The 17,254-nt window shown below is 34.6% G+C and overlaps 1 protein-coding gene across 2 annotated transcripts in view; it reads right to left on the minus strand.

The window, feature by feature from the left end:
* Window positions 1–3,560: 3,560 nt before the first annotated feature.
* Window positions 3,561–17,254, minus strand: part of LOC110445653 (mucosa-associated lymphoid tissue lymphoma translocation protein 1-like) — a 23,009-nt gene continuing 9,315 nt past the window's right edge. Inside the window, exons 7-18 of one of the 2 annotated variants that reach the window (XM_021490375.1) lie at window positions 16,364–16,481; window positions 15,662–15,676; window positions 15,245–15,370; window positions 13,968–14,132; window positions 12,197–12,578; window positions 11,575–11,679; window positions 10,219–10,334; window positions 8,851–9,003; window positions 8,214–8,374; window positions 7,051–7,173; window positions 6,024–6,167; window positions 3,561–5,958 (exon numbers count right to left, since the gene is read on the minus strand). In XM_021490375.1, coding sequence (XP_021346050.1) covers window positions 5,944–5,958; window positions 6,024–6,167; window positions 7,051–7,173; window positions 8,214–8,374; window positions 8,851–9,003; window positions 10,219–10,334; window positions 11,575–11,679; window positions 12,197–12,578; window positions 13,968–14,132; window positions 15,245–15,370; window positions 15,662–15,676; window positions 16,364–16,481 — 1,623 coding nt within the window. In that variant the 3' untranslated portion in view covers window positions 3,561–5,943. Of the gene's footprint in view, window positions 6,168–7,050; window positions 7,174–8,213; window positions 8,375–8,850; window positions 9,004–10,218; window positions 10,335–11,574; window positions 11,680–12,196; window positions 12,579–13,967; window positions 14,133–15,244; window positions 15,371–15,661; window positions 15,677–16,363; window positions 16,482–17,254 lie in introns of both variants that reach the window. The other variant, XM_021490374.1, reaches the window with a different exon arrangement.

Consider the following 17,254-nt stretch of genomic DNA (forward strand, 5'->3'; position numbering starts at 1 on the left):
TTTCTTAATATATTATTAAAATTAAAAGAATTAACATTTTTAAATTAGAAATCAAAGAATTTCATGATTGTAAGTACAGCAGCTGTAATAATGTGCATGAGGGCAACAAAAGTAATCGTTGACATATTAGTGCCCAAACAACATCAACGAAGCACTTAATTCCTAATTATTCACAAAATGCAACATCATTTATTCAAAAATAAACATTTAAAATTAATTGTTCAAAACAAAAATGTTTCTTTCCTGCCAAAAATGCTTCATTTTAATATCTATTTGTACATTTATTTAAGTATTTTTGAACTTCTTGTTTCAATGAATAAATTATTTGCGCATCACAATCATATCTTTTGTTTTCCTTGTATATTTCCATGGTATGAAAAAGAATGAATTAATAAAAGATAACAAATTTCTTAATATATTATCAAAATTAAAAGAATTAACATTTTTAAATTAGAAATCAAAGAATTTCATGATTGTAAGTATAGCAGCTGTAATAATATGCATGAGGGCAACAAAAGTAATCGTTGACATATTAGTGCCCAAACAACATCAACGAAGCACTTAATTCCTAATTATTCACAAAATGCAACATCATTTATTCAAAAATAAACATTTCAAATTAATTGTTCAAAACAAAAATGTTTCTTTCCTGCCAAAAATGCTTCATTTTAATATCTTTTTGTACATTTATTTAAATTAGAAATCAAAGAATTTCTTGATTGTAAGTACAGCAGCTGTAATAATATGCATGAGGGCAACAAAAGTAATCGTTTACATATTAGTGCCCAAACAACAAAGTTCAATAAAAAATATACCACTGGCAAACTAAATATCAGTGGTTAACGCAAGCACTTCTGAAATCTGTGGATGTGAAGAAAAACAAATAAAAGATGTTGCATTATCTTTAATAATTCGAACAAAGTCATTGAACACATTTTCATAAATATTAGGAATTAATTAAGTACATTATATGTATATCTATAAAGATCAACAAGAGAACAGGCCCCTCAAGACAGTTACCGCATCAGAAATGATATTACTGCATACTTATATTACCATGCAATATTTTACAACGTCACTTTAATATTGCTAGCCTGATTCAGTATTTCTATATTTTGGGGGGCTGCGTTGGCCAAGTGGTCAAGGTGACTGACATTCTGCTACCACTAGCCCTCCACCTACACTGGGTCGCAGGTTCGAGACCTACGTGGGGCAGTCGCCAGGTACTGGCTGTAGGTCGGTGGTTTTTCTCCGGGAACTTTCCTCCACCACCAAAACATGGCACGTCCTTAAATGACCATAGCTGTTTATAGGATGTAAAACACAAACAAACCAAAATCTATATTTTGGCATCATAAAGTATCCGCTTCTGATGACCTACCTGACACTGGTTGATGAATTGCATGTCTTTTCATGTGTTAATTTACATATGGATACATAAATGTACTCGATATTACAGGTTACGCTCAAATCAGATAACCCCCTACTATATCAACTATACATGTACTACTATAGATGACACACATTTTCCCTATGTATTTATTGGCTGAATCATAAACACATGGAGGTCGATGATTTGTGACATTGTCTTCGTATTGCTGTATTATTTTTAGAAACAGCAGGTAAATATTCACCAAGTGACGACATTTCAATTTTAACGTCACTATATGCTCTCTGCAAAAAGCAGTACTTCCTCCATAACAATTTGTATGCGTTCCAAAAATATCTAGCATCTACTACGACAGTTAAGGACTTTTATTTCCAGTGATGTGTGGTTACAATTATAACCCTGAGAAATTGATATTGACTGAGACTTCTTTTGGTGAATATGTGGTTATATATGGACCTGATAAAGTGATATTGTAGGAGACAAAGTCAAAGTCTCGGTCATTATCACTTACTTAGATCCATGTAACCTCTTATTCACCTCAACAAAAGTCCATAATTGATAAATATTTGTATTGTAATGGAAGATATTTACATTTATTACATATTTTAATAAATACAGGTTTTTTGTATATGCGATACGACACAATTGCTCTAACTCATATCAGCCCTCGCCGTATCACACCCCAAAATCTGTATCAGCCCCCGCCGTATCACACCTCAAAACCTGTATCAGCCCACAAAACCTGTATCACACCCCTTTTGAAAAGAAAAATAGATAATAAGGTAGTAATTTTTATTAGTAAGTATATAATACATTAGAATAAAACATGCCCTTTTCCATATCACACCCAGTATCAACCCTCAAACAATATCAGCCCGAGGGCCGAACAGTCTGGGGTTGATACTGGGTGTGATATGGAAAAAGGCATGTATTATTCTCTATGTCCATGTACTAAATATTCATTAGTACCAGTTTCATTTACAAATCGTCATCACACTAACAGTATGTGAATACACAGCACCGTTAAGATCTTCTATACATAGAAACATCCTAGATTATCAGATGACTAACACTTCAATGACAGCTTAGTGCTATAATACAACATGTAAACAACTTTATAAATAAACCAATCCCTGTATTAAAATAAAATACAGGGACCTTAGTTCGAATTTTTCTGACGTTTTATCGACTTTTTTTTATATCGGCCTGTCGTCGATTAACGTCAGAACTCCGGCCCTCTATAATATGTGGGAAATAATCAACGACAGACCGATATAAAAAAAGTCGATAAAACGTCAGAATAATTTGGACTACAGGGACCTTTACAAACTGATACAACCATGATTAATGCCCCAACTTGGAAAACCTGAGGGTTGAATTTTCCTATCCTCTGGCTATGAAACAGAGTCTTCTCTGATTCGACAATATGAGCTCATGAGGAACCATAAAAAGTGTTTTGGCTCGATACCATTTTAAAATGGAACCAGAGAAAAAAAATCTTAAATACCCATGGGTACTATAGGATCAGAAAATTCAACCCTCAAGTTTCAAAATTGTGACAAAATCCATGGCAAAAACCTGGAGGTTTTTACCCATTGTGAAAGCCCATTGATTGGAATTGCCCTATCCTGAACCACTGGACATAAAAGAGTTTTATATTATTCTTATACTCCTTTGTTATCCTGGATAGTTCTATAACATTATACACACATTATACAGACTGGAATGAAAGAAAATGAAGAGCATCGTGTTACCATAAGTACCAGCCTGTTATCTCAAATGCTCTATTATTTATTTTGATGTCATATACACTAAGGTGAATGATTTGAAAGTCGCAACAATACAAAAATAATTTAGCTACGTATACTATGACAGCAGAGGGCAGTTACGGCCATATATAAAGTTACACAGAAGTATTTTAATACTACAGGCATGTTAGAATAAATGATCTACCCAGTTTATGATCCTCTCGTAACAACACAACATCACAAGTCCAAGCTGTGACGGATAACAGACTTTTATTAACAATGTTTAGTGTATCTAAGTATATATATATGCAATATTTGATGTCATATTAACTACATTTTTTGCAAAATATACAAAAAGGTTTCTGCCTGCATCTAAACTCATCACTGTTACAAAACTCCAAATGACAACAATTTTAAGCTTCATATTTAATTTCAAAGACGCATTAATTCCATATTTCAAGCCCATATCTATTAAGTTGTAGGGATGTTTGATTAAATTAGAAAATAGTAACCAATAAATCTTAAAAAAAAATGTTATTATAAAAATAAAAATAAGTTTTCTTCTCAAAATTTTAGACCTTACTGTCTAGATGATAGACCTCCTGTCTAGATGATAGACCTCCTGTCTAGATGATGGACCTACTGTCTAGATTATAGACCTACTTTCTAGATTATAGACCTACTGTCTATATTCATCTATCTTTCCATTAAAATTATTCAACATTTCAAAGATTGATATACTGCATATGAACAAGCATGTAAAGTTAATATTACAAGTCTCCAACATTGATTGGAATCCTCCATGCAATTCACATGTTCATTTGTCAGGTTGTTCCTTTCATTAAACTTGTCTGGTCCTATTCTTCCATTATCTTACGTTGAATATGATATTGTTCAAGCCAACTGTTCTGAATGTCAAGTGTTCAGTTTCTTGTAAATTCCGTTCCATTCCATCAAATATTTGTGGTTTGATTGGTAAAACTCAAACTACCGTATATGTCAAAGCTAATATAAATTGACGAACTGTATGGGATTGTATAGTAGCTAAAGTGATAGCTTTGTTCTTTGGCTATGTACAGAATTCAATACTGTATTTGTTCTGTATACAATGTACTAGGTAATGTATTTGTTCTGTATACAATAAACTAGGTAATGTATTTGTTCTGTATACAATGTACTATAGGTAATGTATTTGTTCTGTATACAATGTACTATAAGTAATGTATTTGTTCTGTATACAATGTACTAGGTAATGTATTTGTTCTGTTCCTGTCTGTATGGTATTTCATTGTGTTGTATTGGTTCGTATATTATTTTTGCTGTATACATTATAGCTAGTTCAGTTTGATTTGTATATCACTTTTAATTTATTCTAGGGATTGTATGGTCTTTGTGTTGCATGCATATGAATTGCTTTGAATTTATGCTAATTCTTCTTCTTAAGTGATTATGTTTGTACAATATGCTAAATACATTTCTATAGAATGATGTGTGTTTTATGTGTCAATGTATAGGCTGAAACTGTTCTACGTTGAGTATGACTTTTTTAATTGAAACAAAGGCTCATCTTTGAATTAGTTTTGTTTTCATTGATATAAAAGGCTGTTGACGTTTTCCATTAGTTTATATGGAGGTAAAGACTTATCTTTCTATCATTTTACATGGAGACTAGGATATAGCTTTATGTGCTGTGTGGGTGCTGTAACAATCGCATCCTTCTGGTTGATGTGGCGACTAGGATTCATCAATGTGTTCTATGGGTTCTGTGACTAAGCCTTCGATCAGTTGACTTAGAGACTAAGATTCCTCTATGTTCTCTATGGGTTCTGTGACTAAGCCTTCGATCAGTTGACTTAGAGACTAAGATTCCTCTATGTTCTCTATGGGTTCTGTGACTAAGCCTTCGATCAGTTGACTTAGAGACTAAGATTCCTCTATGTTCTCTATGGGTTCTGTGACTAAGCCTTCGATCAGTTGACTTAGAGACTAAGATTCCTCTATGTTCTCTATGGGTTCTGTGACTAAGCCTTCGATCAGTTGACTTAGAGACTAAGATTCCTCTATGTTCTCTATGGGTTCTGTGACTAAGCCTTCGATCAGTTGACTTAGAGACTAAGATTCCTCTATGTTCTCTATGGGTTCTGTGACTAAGCCTTCGATCAGTTGACTTAGAGACTAAGATTCCTCTATGTTCTCTATGGGTTCTGTGACTAAGCCTTCGATCAGTTGACTTAGAGACAAAGATTCCTCTATGTTATCTATAGGTTCTGTGACTAAGCCTTCGATCAGTTGACTTAGAGACAAAGATTCCTCATGTTCTCTATGGGTTCTGTGACTCTATGCGATCTTCTGGTTGACTTAGAGACTAAGATTACTCTTTGTTATCTATAGGTTCTGTGACTCTATGCTATCTTCTGGTTGACTTAGAGACTAAGATTCCTTTATGTTTTCTATGGGTTCTGTGACTCTATGCTATCTTCTGGTTGACTTAGAGACTAAGATTACTCTTTGTTATCTATAGGTTCTGTGACTCTATGCGATCTTCTGGTTGACTTAGAGACTAAGATTCCTCTATGTTCTCTATGGGTTCTGTGACTCTATGTAATCTTCTGGTTGACTTAGAGACTAAGATTCCTTTATGTTTCTATGGGTTCTGTGACTCTATGCAATCTTCTGGTTGACTTAGAGACTAAGATTCCTCTATGTGTCTGTCAGTTCCCTGACTCCATGCATTCAATAGGTGACATGGTGACTAGTGCTCTATGGGTTCAGTCAATCTACACATTCTATCCGTTGACTTGGCGACTAGGATTCGTCAATGTGCTCTATGGGTTCAGTCAATCTACACATTCTATCGGTTGACTTGGCGACTAGGATTCGTCGATGTGCTCTATGGGTTCTGTGACTCTCTTGTAAAGGTGCAGATTGGCGATGAGTGGTAGACCAAGGTTTATTTTTTGTGTCATAAAGTGCTTGTCCATCTCATCCGCCAAGCAGTACTTAACAACAATTTTTAACTCCAAGTTGTCCTGTAAATACAAATTTAATATCAGCAGTCTATGTGCAGTCTGTGTACAGTGTAAAACAAGTATCAATATAACCATTTAGAAAAAGGCAATCAATAAAAGAGATTCTTCTGCTTAAAACTCTTCTCACAGATAATGTGAAGATTTGAAGTTTATGTATTTAATTTGACAATAAGTCATTATAAATGAACTCGAAAACATGATCATTGCTGGCCTGCCTAGCCCCTCCACAATCATGTCCTTCTCTGTCCCCCTTAAGATGCCTCTTTGCTGCTGAAGAACGAAATCTTTCGCAAAACTATCTCATCTCATACCTCGTTTTTACCCATGGGACAAAAAAGTTAAAGTTGTCAAAGGCAAATGAGTTGAATATCATAACGAGGTGGTACTTTACATCTTTGTTTATATTACATACAACAACAGGGAGCTTAATGTTTAGCATTGATTTATCAACTTCATGTAAACTCGATGCATACATCCCCGAGAGTGAAATTCATTGTTAAACTACCTGTACAGGTCAGTGAAAATATTGGTACAGGGTATTCCCTTGGGATATTTATTTTATCAAAATTGAGTAAATTGTAAATATTGAGAGTCAAGAGTTCATACATGAAATTTGTAATTCTTTACAGTAGGTTACATGTAAAGACATTTATTGTGAACTATTGGAATGAAGATACCTTAGTTTCCCTTGGGAAGGTGTATTTTCTGAATGAATGTACATGTATAACAAGTTTTGGCTACAACAAATAATTTCATTGGTCTTCTTGGGGTTTATTGTAAACATATTTTATTACATGTAGGGAGAATTTTATTTACCAAGAAATCTGGTAAATCACTTTATTAAAAACAATTTAAATTTATTTATTTATTTTTAAATTCTCACCCGAAGTTTCTGTAGGTCTTGAAAGGTTGACTTGGTTATGGCCCTTTGCTTCGGGGTGTCTGATGCGCTGCGAGTGATTGACGTGTCCGACACATTTTTAATGTCTCCCATCATGGATATACTCTACGGCAAACAAAATCAAAACTTGAAGTTTCTTAAAAACATTACATGTCCGATCCTAATGAGACGATTACATTCTGTGTGATTTATGAATGATGGTATTTTTTTTAAATTTCTGACCCCACCCTTAGAGGCCCTCATCAATACTAAATTGAATCCAGATTGTTCCAGATTCCAATGTTGTGCCATTCTAAAGACCAGTCTCCAAATTTAAAACTATCATTTATACTTAAAATTATATTGCCATGGTGAAGGAATGCTATATACCAAATTAAGTCATGAAGAGGAATTTTCTAAATAACTATATTGCAAAGCTGGTTTATGCCAGCAATGAAATCTCTTTCCCCAGAAATGTGACACCAAATTCAGATTATTTCTGTCCAGCCATTATTGAACAAAATTGCAAAAACATGCAAGTCTGGGTCTTTTAGTTGGACACCAACCTTCATCCCTCAAGGTGCTTTCTGTCCAATGAATTTAAAGTGACTCAGTTCCTTACTATATAATCAATTTAAAACTTGTCAAACCAATTTCGAGGAAATGTCTTTTGAATAAATATCACTATATTTACATTTGCTCTGCATGTTTCCATTGGAATGCAATGAGCTATTGTAATGTCATCAATCTCTTTTGTTATGTCATCAATTTTATTGTTGTCAAGACTTCATTTGCTGTTCAAAGAACTGTTCAAAATAACTAAATAAAGCGTAACTACTCTATCAAAATGCGAATATAAATAAGGAATATTTTAGCAAATATTGTTATGGTCCTATAACACACATTTCTATTGCTGACAAACTTACATGAAGCACTGCTGGGCTTTGTTAGGTTTGTCATCAATAGCAATGTGTGTTATAGGACCATAACAACATTTGCTAAAACATTCATTGCTGGTAAATGTGAACTTTGGTTTCATTTTTGTTTGTCTGTTGCGTCAAGGACCTTGACAGATGTATACTGCACATATACCTGTTAAGTGCATGGCAAAGTAATAGATGAAGATGTTTTAAAGCTAAACACAAGAACACAAATTGTTAACCTACTTTTGGCCAGTCATAAGGAAATGCTATAGATCTGCATGTATTCCCTGGGTTCTTGATGGTGGCAAACAAGTGAAGCACATTTGAGAATTCCATCTGGAATGTAAGCTCCAACACCAGGTTTCCAAGCTCTGGTATTCTTATTTCCTGCGGCTTTGGAGTGTCTGAAAAAGTAAAATATCAAACTGAAAAGCACTGATGATAGATATACTAATAGAATCGTAGTAAAAATGGTTGTCTTACTTATAACAATTAAACCAAGGATAAATATTGTTATATTTATGCCACATGCCCATAAATTACTTCTTAAATGGAGTTACTTGAGCTTCTGCTTAGCCTTGAATGCTTCCATACCATACATTGGACAGCTCTTGTTTACAAAAATGGTTATCTATTATTTCATAGCCATATCTTTCACTGAACCAAGCATGGAGGAAACAGCAATTCAACATTATATTGTACAAAAATATGGTTTCATAATTTTTAATGCATATGCAAGTACCTGGTAAAAGTTGGGCTGTATCAGATCCTTATTGGGAATGGTAAATTAGACTTAATTGCTTTTCAGAGTATGCTTAGGTCCAGATGTGTGAAGAATACACATCACATTGGAGTTCTGAGTAACAGGTGTCTTAATTACCGTGAGCTTTTAGCCACATCTGTTTTCGGGTGTTGTAGGCTTGTGTGTAACCCTTGGTCAGTATTCGGTCCGACAATGACCTTCCCCAGTCCAGCAAAGTAGACCTGATCTCTGGCTTCTGCAGCTTACAGTGCTGCGGATCCTGTTTCCAGGCTGTAATGAAACCACAAAATGATTTCAGTTTATAATATCAAAGTTTTACTTTCTACACAAACAATGTACATATTAAACGTGTCGCAACGTTTCAAGACAGACTGGTCCCTTTGTCAAGGTATGACTGAGTTGCGACACGTTTAATATGTACAATGTTTGTGTAGATAGTAAACAATTGATATCACATATTTCCAAAATGATGAATCTTATTGAAGAAAGATATTTCAATTTATAGAATTGTGAAAGATGTTCCTTTAGGTATTCTTGTAAACATATGTTAGACATTCAACTGTTGTCGTGACCAAGCTGTATCTACCATTGTTTCAAGCTTTCCTTACAGATCATCCACAATACCACATGTACTCCTGGGAATATCAACCAATTTCTTTGAAAATTCATACTCATTACTGTATAAAGTACATGTTTTTATCTTATAAATAGTATTAATGTATAGATAGTCTACTGCACAAATGAAACTTGACATTAGATATGCCCCCTTCATATTGTACAGTTTTTTGCCAGCACTGGATGTCTATACATTCATTAATACGATAGCCCTCTACTATAGAGTAAAACCTGATGTTTAATCTGATACCTTGTGGGACTCAACGAGTTGCTTGGATGAGACAGAGTGCCAGAGGACTAGTTTTTTATTTGGATTTCTGGCTTATAGCTATACATCAGTTAGGCAAGATGTCCCGATACTTTAAGTGTCAGATTACACAGTATGTCAGAATACTCTCTGAGGATGGACCAGACAGGTTTTGCTGTACATAACAATTAACTAAGTCTCCTAATATATAAATTGTGTCCCTGATGCTGAGAACATTTTATTTCAATTGATAATACTGTAGTAGAAAGATTCAAAATTTTCACAAAAATCATCAGTTTTCTAGTTTCAAAGTGTCCTTTAAGTCATCATTTTTTCCATGGCGGCACTTTGAACATCAAATAGACAAATACAGCATAAACAAGTAGTGCCCATGAGTTTCCCAGATGAAGTATACATGTTTCCCAGATGAAGTATACATGCAGACTCAAACTAAAGACTGAATGGACTATGGATAAACACTCATCAGTTGAAAAAAGGTGTCTTTATAATTTCAAAGCAATGAAGATAACTAGCTGGTAACTAAAAAGAAAATGCTTCTAAACACAATAAATATTTGACATTGAAGAGCAGTGTTTAAATCAGTCTTTTTACTGGCAACTTACCGTCAATGACATCATTAAAGAAATAGCTGACTGGTTTGTTTTGATAGATGAACTTTTGAAGATATTTCACCAAAATTCCATGTTCGTGGTCTTCATAAGCAAACATTCCCTCACTCCTTTTAACAGAAACACAGCATATTCTTTATTACAATGAGGTTCATTCAATTTGCTTTGGTTTGGTTTGTTTGTGTTTTACGTCCTATTAACAGCTATGGTCATTTAAGGACATGCCAGGTTTTGGTGGTGGAGGAAAGCCAGAGTTCCCGGAGAAAAACCACCGACCTACGGCCAGTACCTGGCGACTGCCCCACGTAGGTCTCGAACTCGCCACCTAGTGGTGGAGGGCTAGTGGTAGCAGAATGTCAGTCGCCTTAACCACTTGGCCACCGCGGCCCCCACATTCAATTTGTAACTTTTCAGCTAACTTTGCTTACTTTGAACTAACTTTTGACATTCGAGGTAACACAATATGTTACACTCTGTACATCTATGAAGATTCATGTCTCTTCATTGTCTTGGGTCATTTGTATCCTTTTCAGGTTCTTTTCTAGTTTTCTATTTTGGTCAGGTTATGAGGCAAAGCCATCTACAGTGTATGATTAATTTACTCCAGTTCAACTGAAGTTATCACCCAATAATCTGACCAAAAAAGAAAGATTTCCTTATATTTACAATATTTGTTTTGAATAGTTCATAACTATTTTATTCGTTATAGTCTGATCAGCCGACGCAAGAACAATTTTCAAAACCTATTAATATCTGAGCGGTTCAATGAAAATAACAGCCTGAAAATTTACATAGGTTTTGATTGACTCCACCCACATCTACTGTTGATGTCGTCCCACAATTGTGTCTTGTTTTCAGAAAATTTTGGATAACCCCTCCCACATGAATTGTTGTCATTGTCATGGCGATTTGTCCTTTTCTATAGTCCGGTATGAAATGATAACTCCAGTTTGCTTGAACAGTGGTTGTTGACTGAATGTCAGTGAAGAATGTAAATATAACTCCATATTGACCTAAAATTCATAACTGATAATTATGTTTTTATCTTAATCAATGGACGGAACTGAAAACCTCAAATAAAGATTGCTTCATGTCATCATGATTAAAAACCATATACCGGAGACTCTCACCCAGTCTGATATTCGCCCTTTTCCAATGAACTCTACGTACGCCAGTGTTAATCTTGCCCTTTACATGTTACTCACCATATATGTAACTGCATGTTGTTTACTTAAACTTGTAGAAGGGCGAAAAAGACAAATGTTAAACTGTAGAAAAAATCCAGGTATATAGTAATTCATAAACATCTGAAGTATCTTTGACGTAATACTTTGAATGACAGGTACGTACGTAGCATAGATCGATACACAGTTGCCTTTAGGGTCCGGCACACTGGGGCTCTCTCGTCCAGTGACACATCCAGTATTTGATGGAGGCTTGCTGGGGATTTTATTTCTGTAGCAGAAACAAATAGCATCTCATAACGGAGGTCCACATTTTATTGTTTACAGGGTTCCCACCAGAGTACATTTGTATCGATAGTTTATTAAACATGAACCTATTATATTGTTGTTAATTCTGTATGAATGTGAAAAATTCTCCGACAATGATACTAACACATGTTTTAAGAAAGATACCTGGGTAAACAAAGGCTATAGATTTTCGACTTTGTCAATTATCTGCACACCTCTTAACCCATCCAATATAGTTATTGATTTACGCTATTGTTTCCAAGTCTATTTTATCATTTTAAAACCTTATGGTAACCTATAGCTACCAAAACCTTATGAACTGATGGAGCAATTACATAACAAGACATGAGAAAGTACTAAAATCTAAGCATACAGAAATCACGAAATTACAAAATTTAACCACCCTTTTCTGTGCCAAATACACCAAAATATCTCAAAGTAGAGTATAAGCCTTGATGTGACGCAAAGTAAGATTTTGAAAAGCAACAAGAAAGTCTTACCTGATTCTACAGATATCTAGGATGAGTGTAACTAAGGCTGGGTCAGACTTCTGCATGGCCCTAAGGACATCGTTTGATGAAATACAATCCTCTATTGTGTAGCCACTTCTTGCATCAGGAGGAACAAAGTAACACTGTCCGTTCTCCTCGAAGCCGTGACCGCAAAAATAGAAAACGCCATACACACCTTTTCCAAGTAGATTACAATACTCATGAATTGCTGCATTCATTTCCTGTTTTGTCAAGTTTAACAATGAAACCACTTTGAATTCCAGACTTCTGAAAGCTTCAGCCATCTTTGCAACATCATGGATAGGAGCTTTCAGTGTTGTCTCGTTCATATAGTCATAATTTCCTATCAGCAATGCGACCTTGTCTGTGGCTGTAATACAATAACTATAAAAGGTCAGAAGGATTATAAGGTTAGTGAAATACATGTGTGCAGTTGAACCTCTAAAATAGCCGAGACAATAAATAAACTTCTAAACTGACAAATATATTTTTCTTTTTCTTTCAAGAAATACTGAAATAAGTATCCAAGGGTGCAGCCAGAACCAAGGCTAATCCTGGTAGCATGACAGCGTTCATATCTTCATGCTCAGCATGGACATACATAACAGGGACTATAAAAGGTGTCCCGTGTGAGAACTGTCCAATCTCGCATGGAAAGGATCCCTCTGAGTTTTTCGAAAAAGAGTAGGCGAGTAGCGCTGACACAGAGGATAGGGTTAGATTTGTTTTCGGCTGAAAGAACTAGGTTCTCTTTATTAGACATTTAGAAGGACTCCAAAACATATATACCAAACCAAACAATAGAATAGGTAGGAACTGGTGTTGCTGGCGGCGGCTCAGTACCTCACATCCTGTCCAGACTTGGTGATGCTATACGAAGAGTGTTAGGTTAAGGCAAATATTAGGCCTAGGAGCCAGCTTACAATAATTAGACTTATACAGTAAATACATACAGGATAGACGGCTCCTTATCTAACCTGTCTCCCTCTTCTATCCCTTCACTCCATACTTTATCCCTTCTATTCATTTTCCTGTCTTTTCTTTTTGTCTGCTGGATATAACCAAACTACTCGGTAGTGAAGCAGACGTAAAACCTATCAATCAATCAATCAATCAATCAATGGATATACAAGGTAAAAGAGTAGATTGTGTCCTAACTCAGCTGGGTAACAGGACTATATAGACAAATGGTCAGCTGAAAATTGGACCCCACAGTGCTACACATTGTAACAATCCTTACCTATGAAATGTGAATGGTTGAGGCTGTTGTATCATACATTACACTTCAGTAGTCTGACCAGCTAATACAATACACTGTTACAATATACATAGATTTGTACTCTGATTGGCTGAGGATGTTGGGATATAAATACTCTGATTGGCTGAGGATGTTGGGATATAAATACTCTGATTGGCTGATGGTGTTGCAATATTCATATCTTTGTTCTCTGATTGGTTAAGAGTGTTACATTATACATACCTCTGTTCTCTAATTGGTAAAGAGTGTCCTCTGTACTCTGATTGGTTAAGAATGTAACATTATAATGTACATACCTCTGTACTCTGATTGGTTAAGAGTGTTAAATTATACATTCCACTGTACTCTGATTGGTTAAGAATGTAACATTATACATACCTCTGTACTCTGATTGGTTAAGAGTGTTAAATTATACATTCCACTTTACTCCGATTGGTTAAGACCGATACAATATACATAACTCTGTACTCTGATTGGTTAAGACCGATACATTATACATACCTCTGTACTCTGACTTGCTGTGGTTGGGAGGAGACTTGATAGACAGACAGGCAGGATGAGAGAGGACGGATTCTTTGGTGTTCGGGCACGTTACAACACATTGGTAGGTCCCCTGCATGTTATGGTCCTGAAGGTTGAACATCTTTAGATCTTTCTCTTCACAACCTGCACACATAAATGTGGGGTTACGGTCAACCATGGTAAGTTTCCAATAATTGTGAATGCTTGCTATTATCTATTGATACTTTGACTGGTTGTATGAAATCAAAGTGTCCAGACTAACATTATTTTACAGCATCCTAATTTAAATGCCAAGGAATTGAAGGGAAGGTAATATTTTTTATAATTCCTTTTTTTAAGAGGGGACAATATTAAAAAAGAACTCTAGTTTGCACATCTCTTCTGTAACAGGGAAGGAAAAACGCGCAGCCAGACCGGGGTTCAAACCTGGGACCCTCAAAACTCTAAACGACGCTCTACCAATTGAGCTACCTGGTCGTCGACAATCGACACAGTCCAGTTCAGCTACATTTTCAATTTGACATCTTGTATAATTTACAGAGCTTACAGTAATACACCTGATTATTCATTTTCCTCATTTAAAAAGTAATCTAAAGTAGAATGTTAAAAAGTAAAACATGGTTTTACCATCCTTTTGTAAAAAATATTAAAAAAATAAATGTATATATATACAAACTGAGCAATAAATAATATTTTTTTAAAGTTAAAGAAAAGTGACATAATTGATCTTGACCATTAGCTTGTACCTTCAATCACAGTTTAGTTTAAACATATGTTATTGCCAAGCAAATGGATTGGGCACAAGTTATTCCATTTGCTTGACAATAAAATATGTTTAAACTAAACTGTTCAATCACAGCAAAGTCAAGACCCTTTCCTTCATCTTTGTGTGTGTGTAAAGCATGCATTCATACACACTTGAAGACTGTTTAAAAGTTCTATGAACATTAATTTGTAAAATGTGAGTGTGTGTCTTTAAACACTTGAAGATTTAATAAAGCCCCACCTTTATCTATTTGTGTATATATAATCATAACGTAGGAAGTGTGTTAAAATTCTATCTTTCTGGAATCTTTAATTTTCCAAAATTTTAGCAAATTCAATATTGTCAAAAAACGCAGATTGTGGCGAAAAAAATGGAGCTAAAAGTGATAAATATTTAAAGACAGAAAAAAATATCCACAACTGAAAACAAAACACTTTGACTTACTCGAAACTATGTTTACAAGACAAAATATAATTTAGCTAAGTTATACCTATAGTTTGATGATCTTTGTACCACTTGTAGGTCAGAGGATATTTGCACCTGGCCTCAACTGAAAATAGACAACTTCCTCCCACTTCAACAGTGCACGTCTTCGGGTTGAGTATGATGTCAATTCCTACAAACGTGATAACAAAACCGGCATTAATCTTTATATATGTATAGGTCATTTTAAAATATATTACAACAGAAATTGAAATCTGTTACATTCTATGAAATATCATTCAATGATATGTCGTATTTCTGTGGTTGTAGAAACACTTGGAAATAAAACTGGCCTGACAAATAAGGTACATGTAAATGTTTAATGAATCTAAATGAACGGTTGCCTGTTATTTTGATAGGATTTATTGAATAACATTAAAATAAATTATAGGGAACAAAGTAAGTGTTGAAAACAAAATCTTACCTTCAGATCGGTAATCTACAAGAAGAAAAGAAAGTTAAAGACCCATTATTAAAGTAAAACAATGTTTCTAAATTACCCATCTATTTATAGCACTGAACAATGCAGAGGAGGTTAAATCGAAGATTAAAATATTTTAACAACATCTAAAGCATTAAAAAAATGTTGTTTTGACAGGATTTACTTAATAATCAACATTGATCATTACCAATATATATTTTAGTGAACAAAATAAATATTTGAACCATATTTCTAGATTACACATTCATCAATAGCACAGAAATTGCAGATGATATTAAATAGAAGGTAAAATAGTTCTTCAAAATCTAAAAAGTCTTCAGTATCAACCCTGCTGAGATAATTGTTAAGCAATGATATTTTCTAAAGTTTAATTAAACTAAATCAAAAAGTACAGTTCATGCAGCTTTAATGTTGAATGTGGCTATCTGAAGGATAACGAAGCCAATTCACTGCAACTAAATAAAGGAGATTGAGAAGACTTTCAATTTGTGACTAAAAAAAGGTAACGCTCTTTTTTTTCTAAATTTTCTTTTCTAAATATTAGAAATGATATAATACACAGTTCCTATTCATAAATAATCTAAACAGATGACAACCAAATATTTTTATGTTACGAATGAACACTCGGCCAACTGTCTCATTTAGCAACTTCTTGGTTCGCCTTAATAGTCGCGCGTCCCTTACCTCGAACAACAGCTTCTGGGTTCACATTAAGAGTCACTTCTCTGCTGTGAGTTTTCCCAAACTGGTTCTTTATCACACAGGTATATGTTCCCTGGTGCTTAATGCTGACATCAGGAATCTAAGATGAAAAAGCAGAAAAAAAACATAATTGCGGTATAATACCTCTAAAATTGTGAATCTTCTACACCTAATACAAATGAAAGCATACTTAAAAAAAGATACCTCAACAATCATAATTACCCTAAAACAAAAGCGTTGTCACTACCAGGTAACAAGAGGCCCAAGAGGGCCTGTATCGCTCACCTGAATATTTAAGCAGTCATAGCAAAATATTCTCATTAAATATTATATTGCACTAAAAATATTTCCCTCGCAAACTTTGTTGGCTCCATCTGTTGAAACTACCAGCAAAATATTATTATAAGATTCTATGCTTTTTGATTCTTCTTCAGAAGTTGCTTGACATATTTTTCCCTGTGATCTTGTAAGTAGGTCAATGTCATTTTCCTACTCCAATTGGTTAGCTTTATTCCAAAAAGCTACCAGCTAAATCTTATGAATCCATTCCTTTTAGTTCTCAAGAACAATTCCATTAAAATGTTGTTGACCTCTGTGACCTCTAAAGTAGGTTGAGATCATTTTCATTTGCAAACTTTGGTGAGCTCTATTCCGCGAAGTCACCAGCCAAATATTATAATTTTATGCCTTTTAATTTTTCAGAAGAAGCTGTTTGAACTGTTTGACATATTTGAACGCTGTGACCTTGAAAGTAGGTCAAGGTCATTTTCATTCGCAAACTTTGTTTGGCTCTTTCCCAGGAAGCCACCTGCCAAATATTAAGATTTTATAACTACCAGTTCTTCAGAAGAAGTCGTTTAAAGTGTTTGACAT

This window comes from Mizuhopecten yessoensis, unplaced genomic scaffold (genome assembly GCF_002113885.1).
Source record: "Mizuhopecten yessoensis strain PY_sf001 unplaced genomic scaffold, ASM211388v2 scaffold2329, whole genome shotgun sequence".
NCBI classification, from domain to species: Eukaryota; Metazoa; Mollusca; class Bivalvia; order Pectinida; family Pectinidae; genus Mizuhopecten; species Mizuhopecten yessoensis.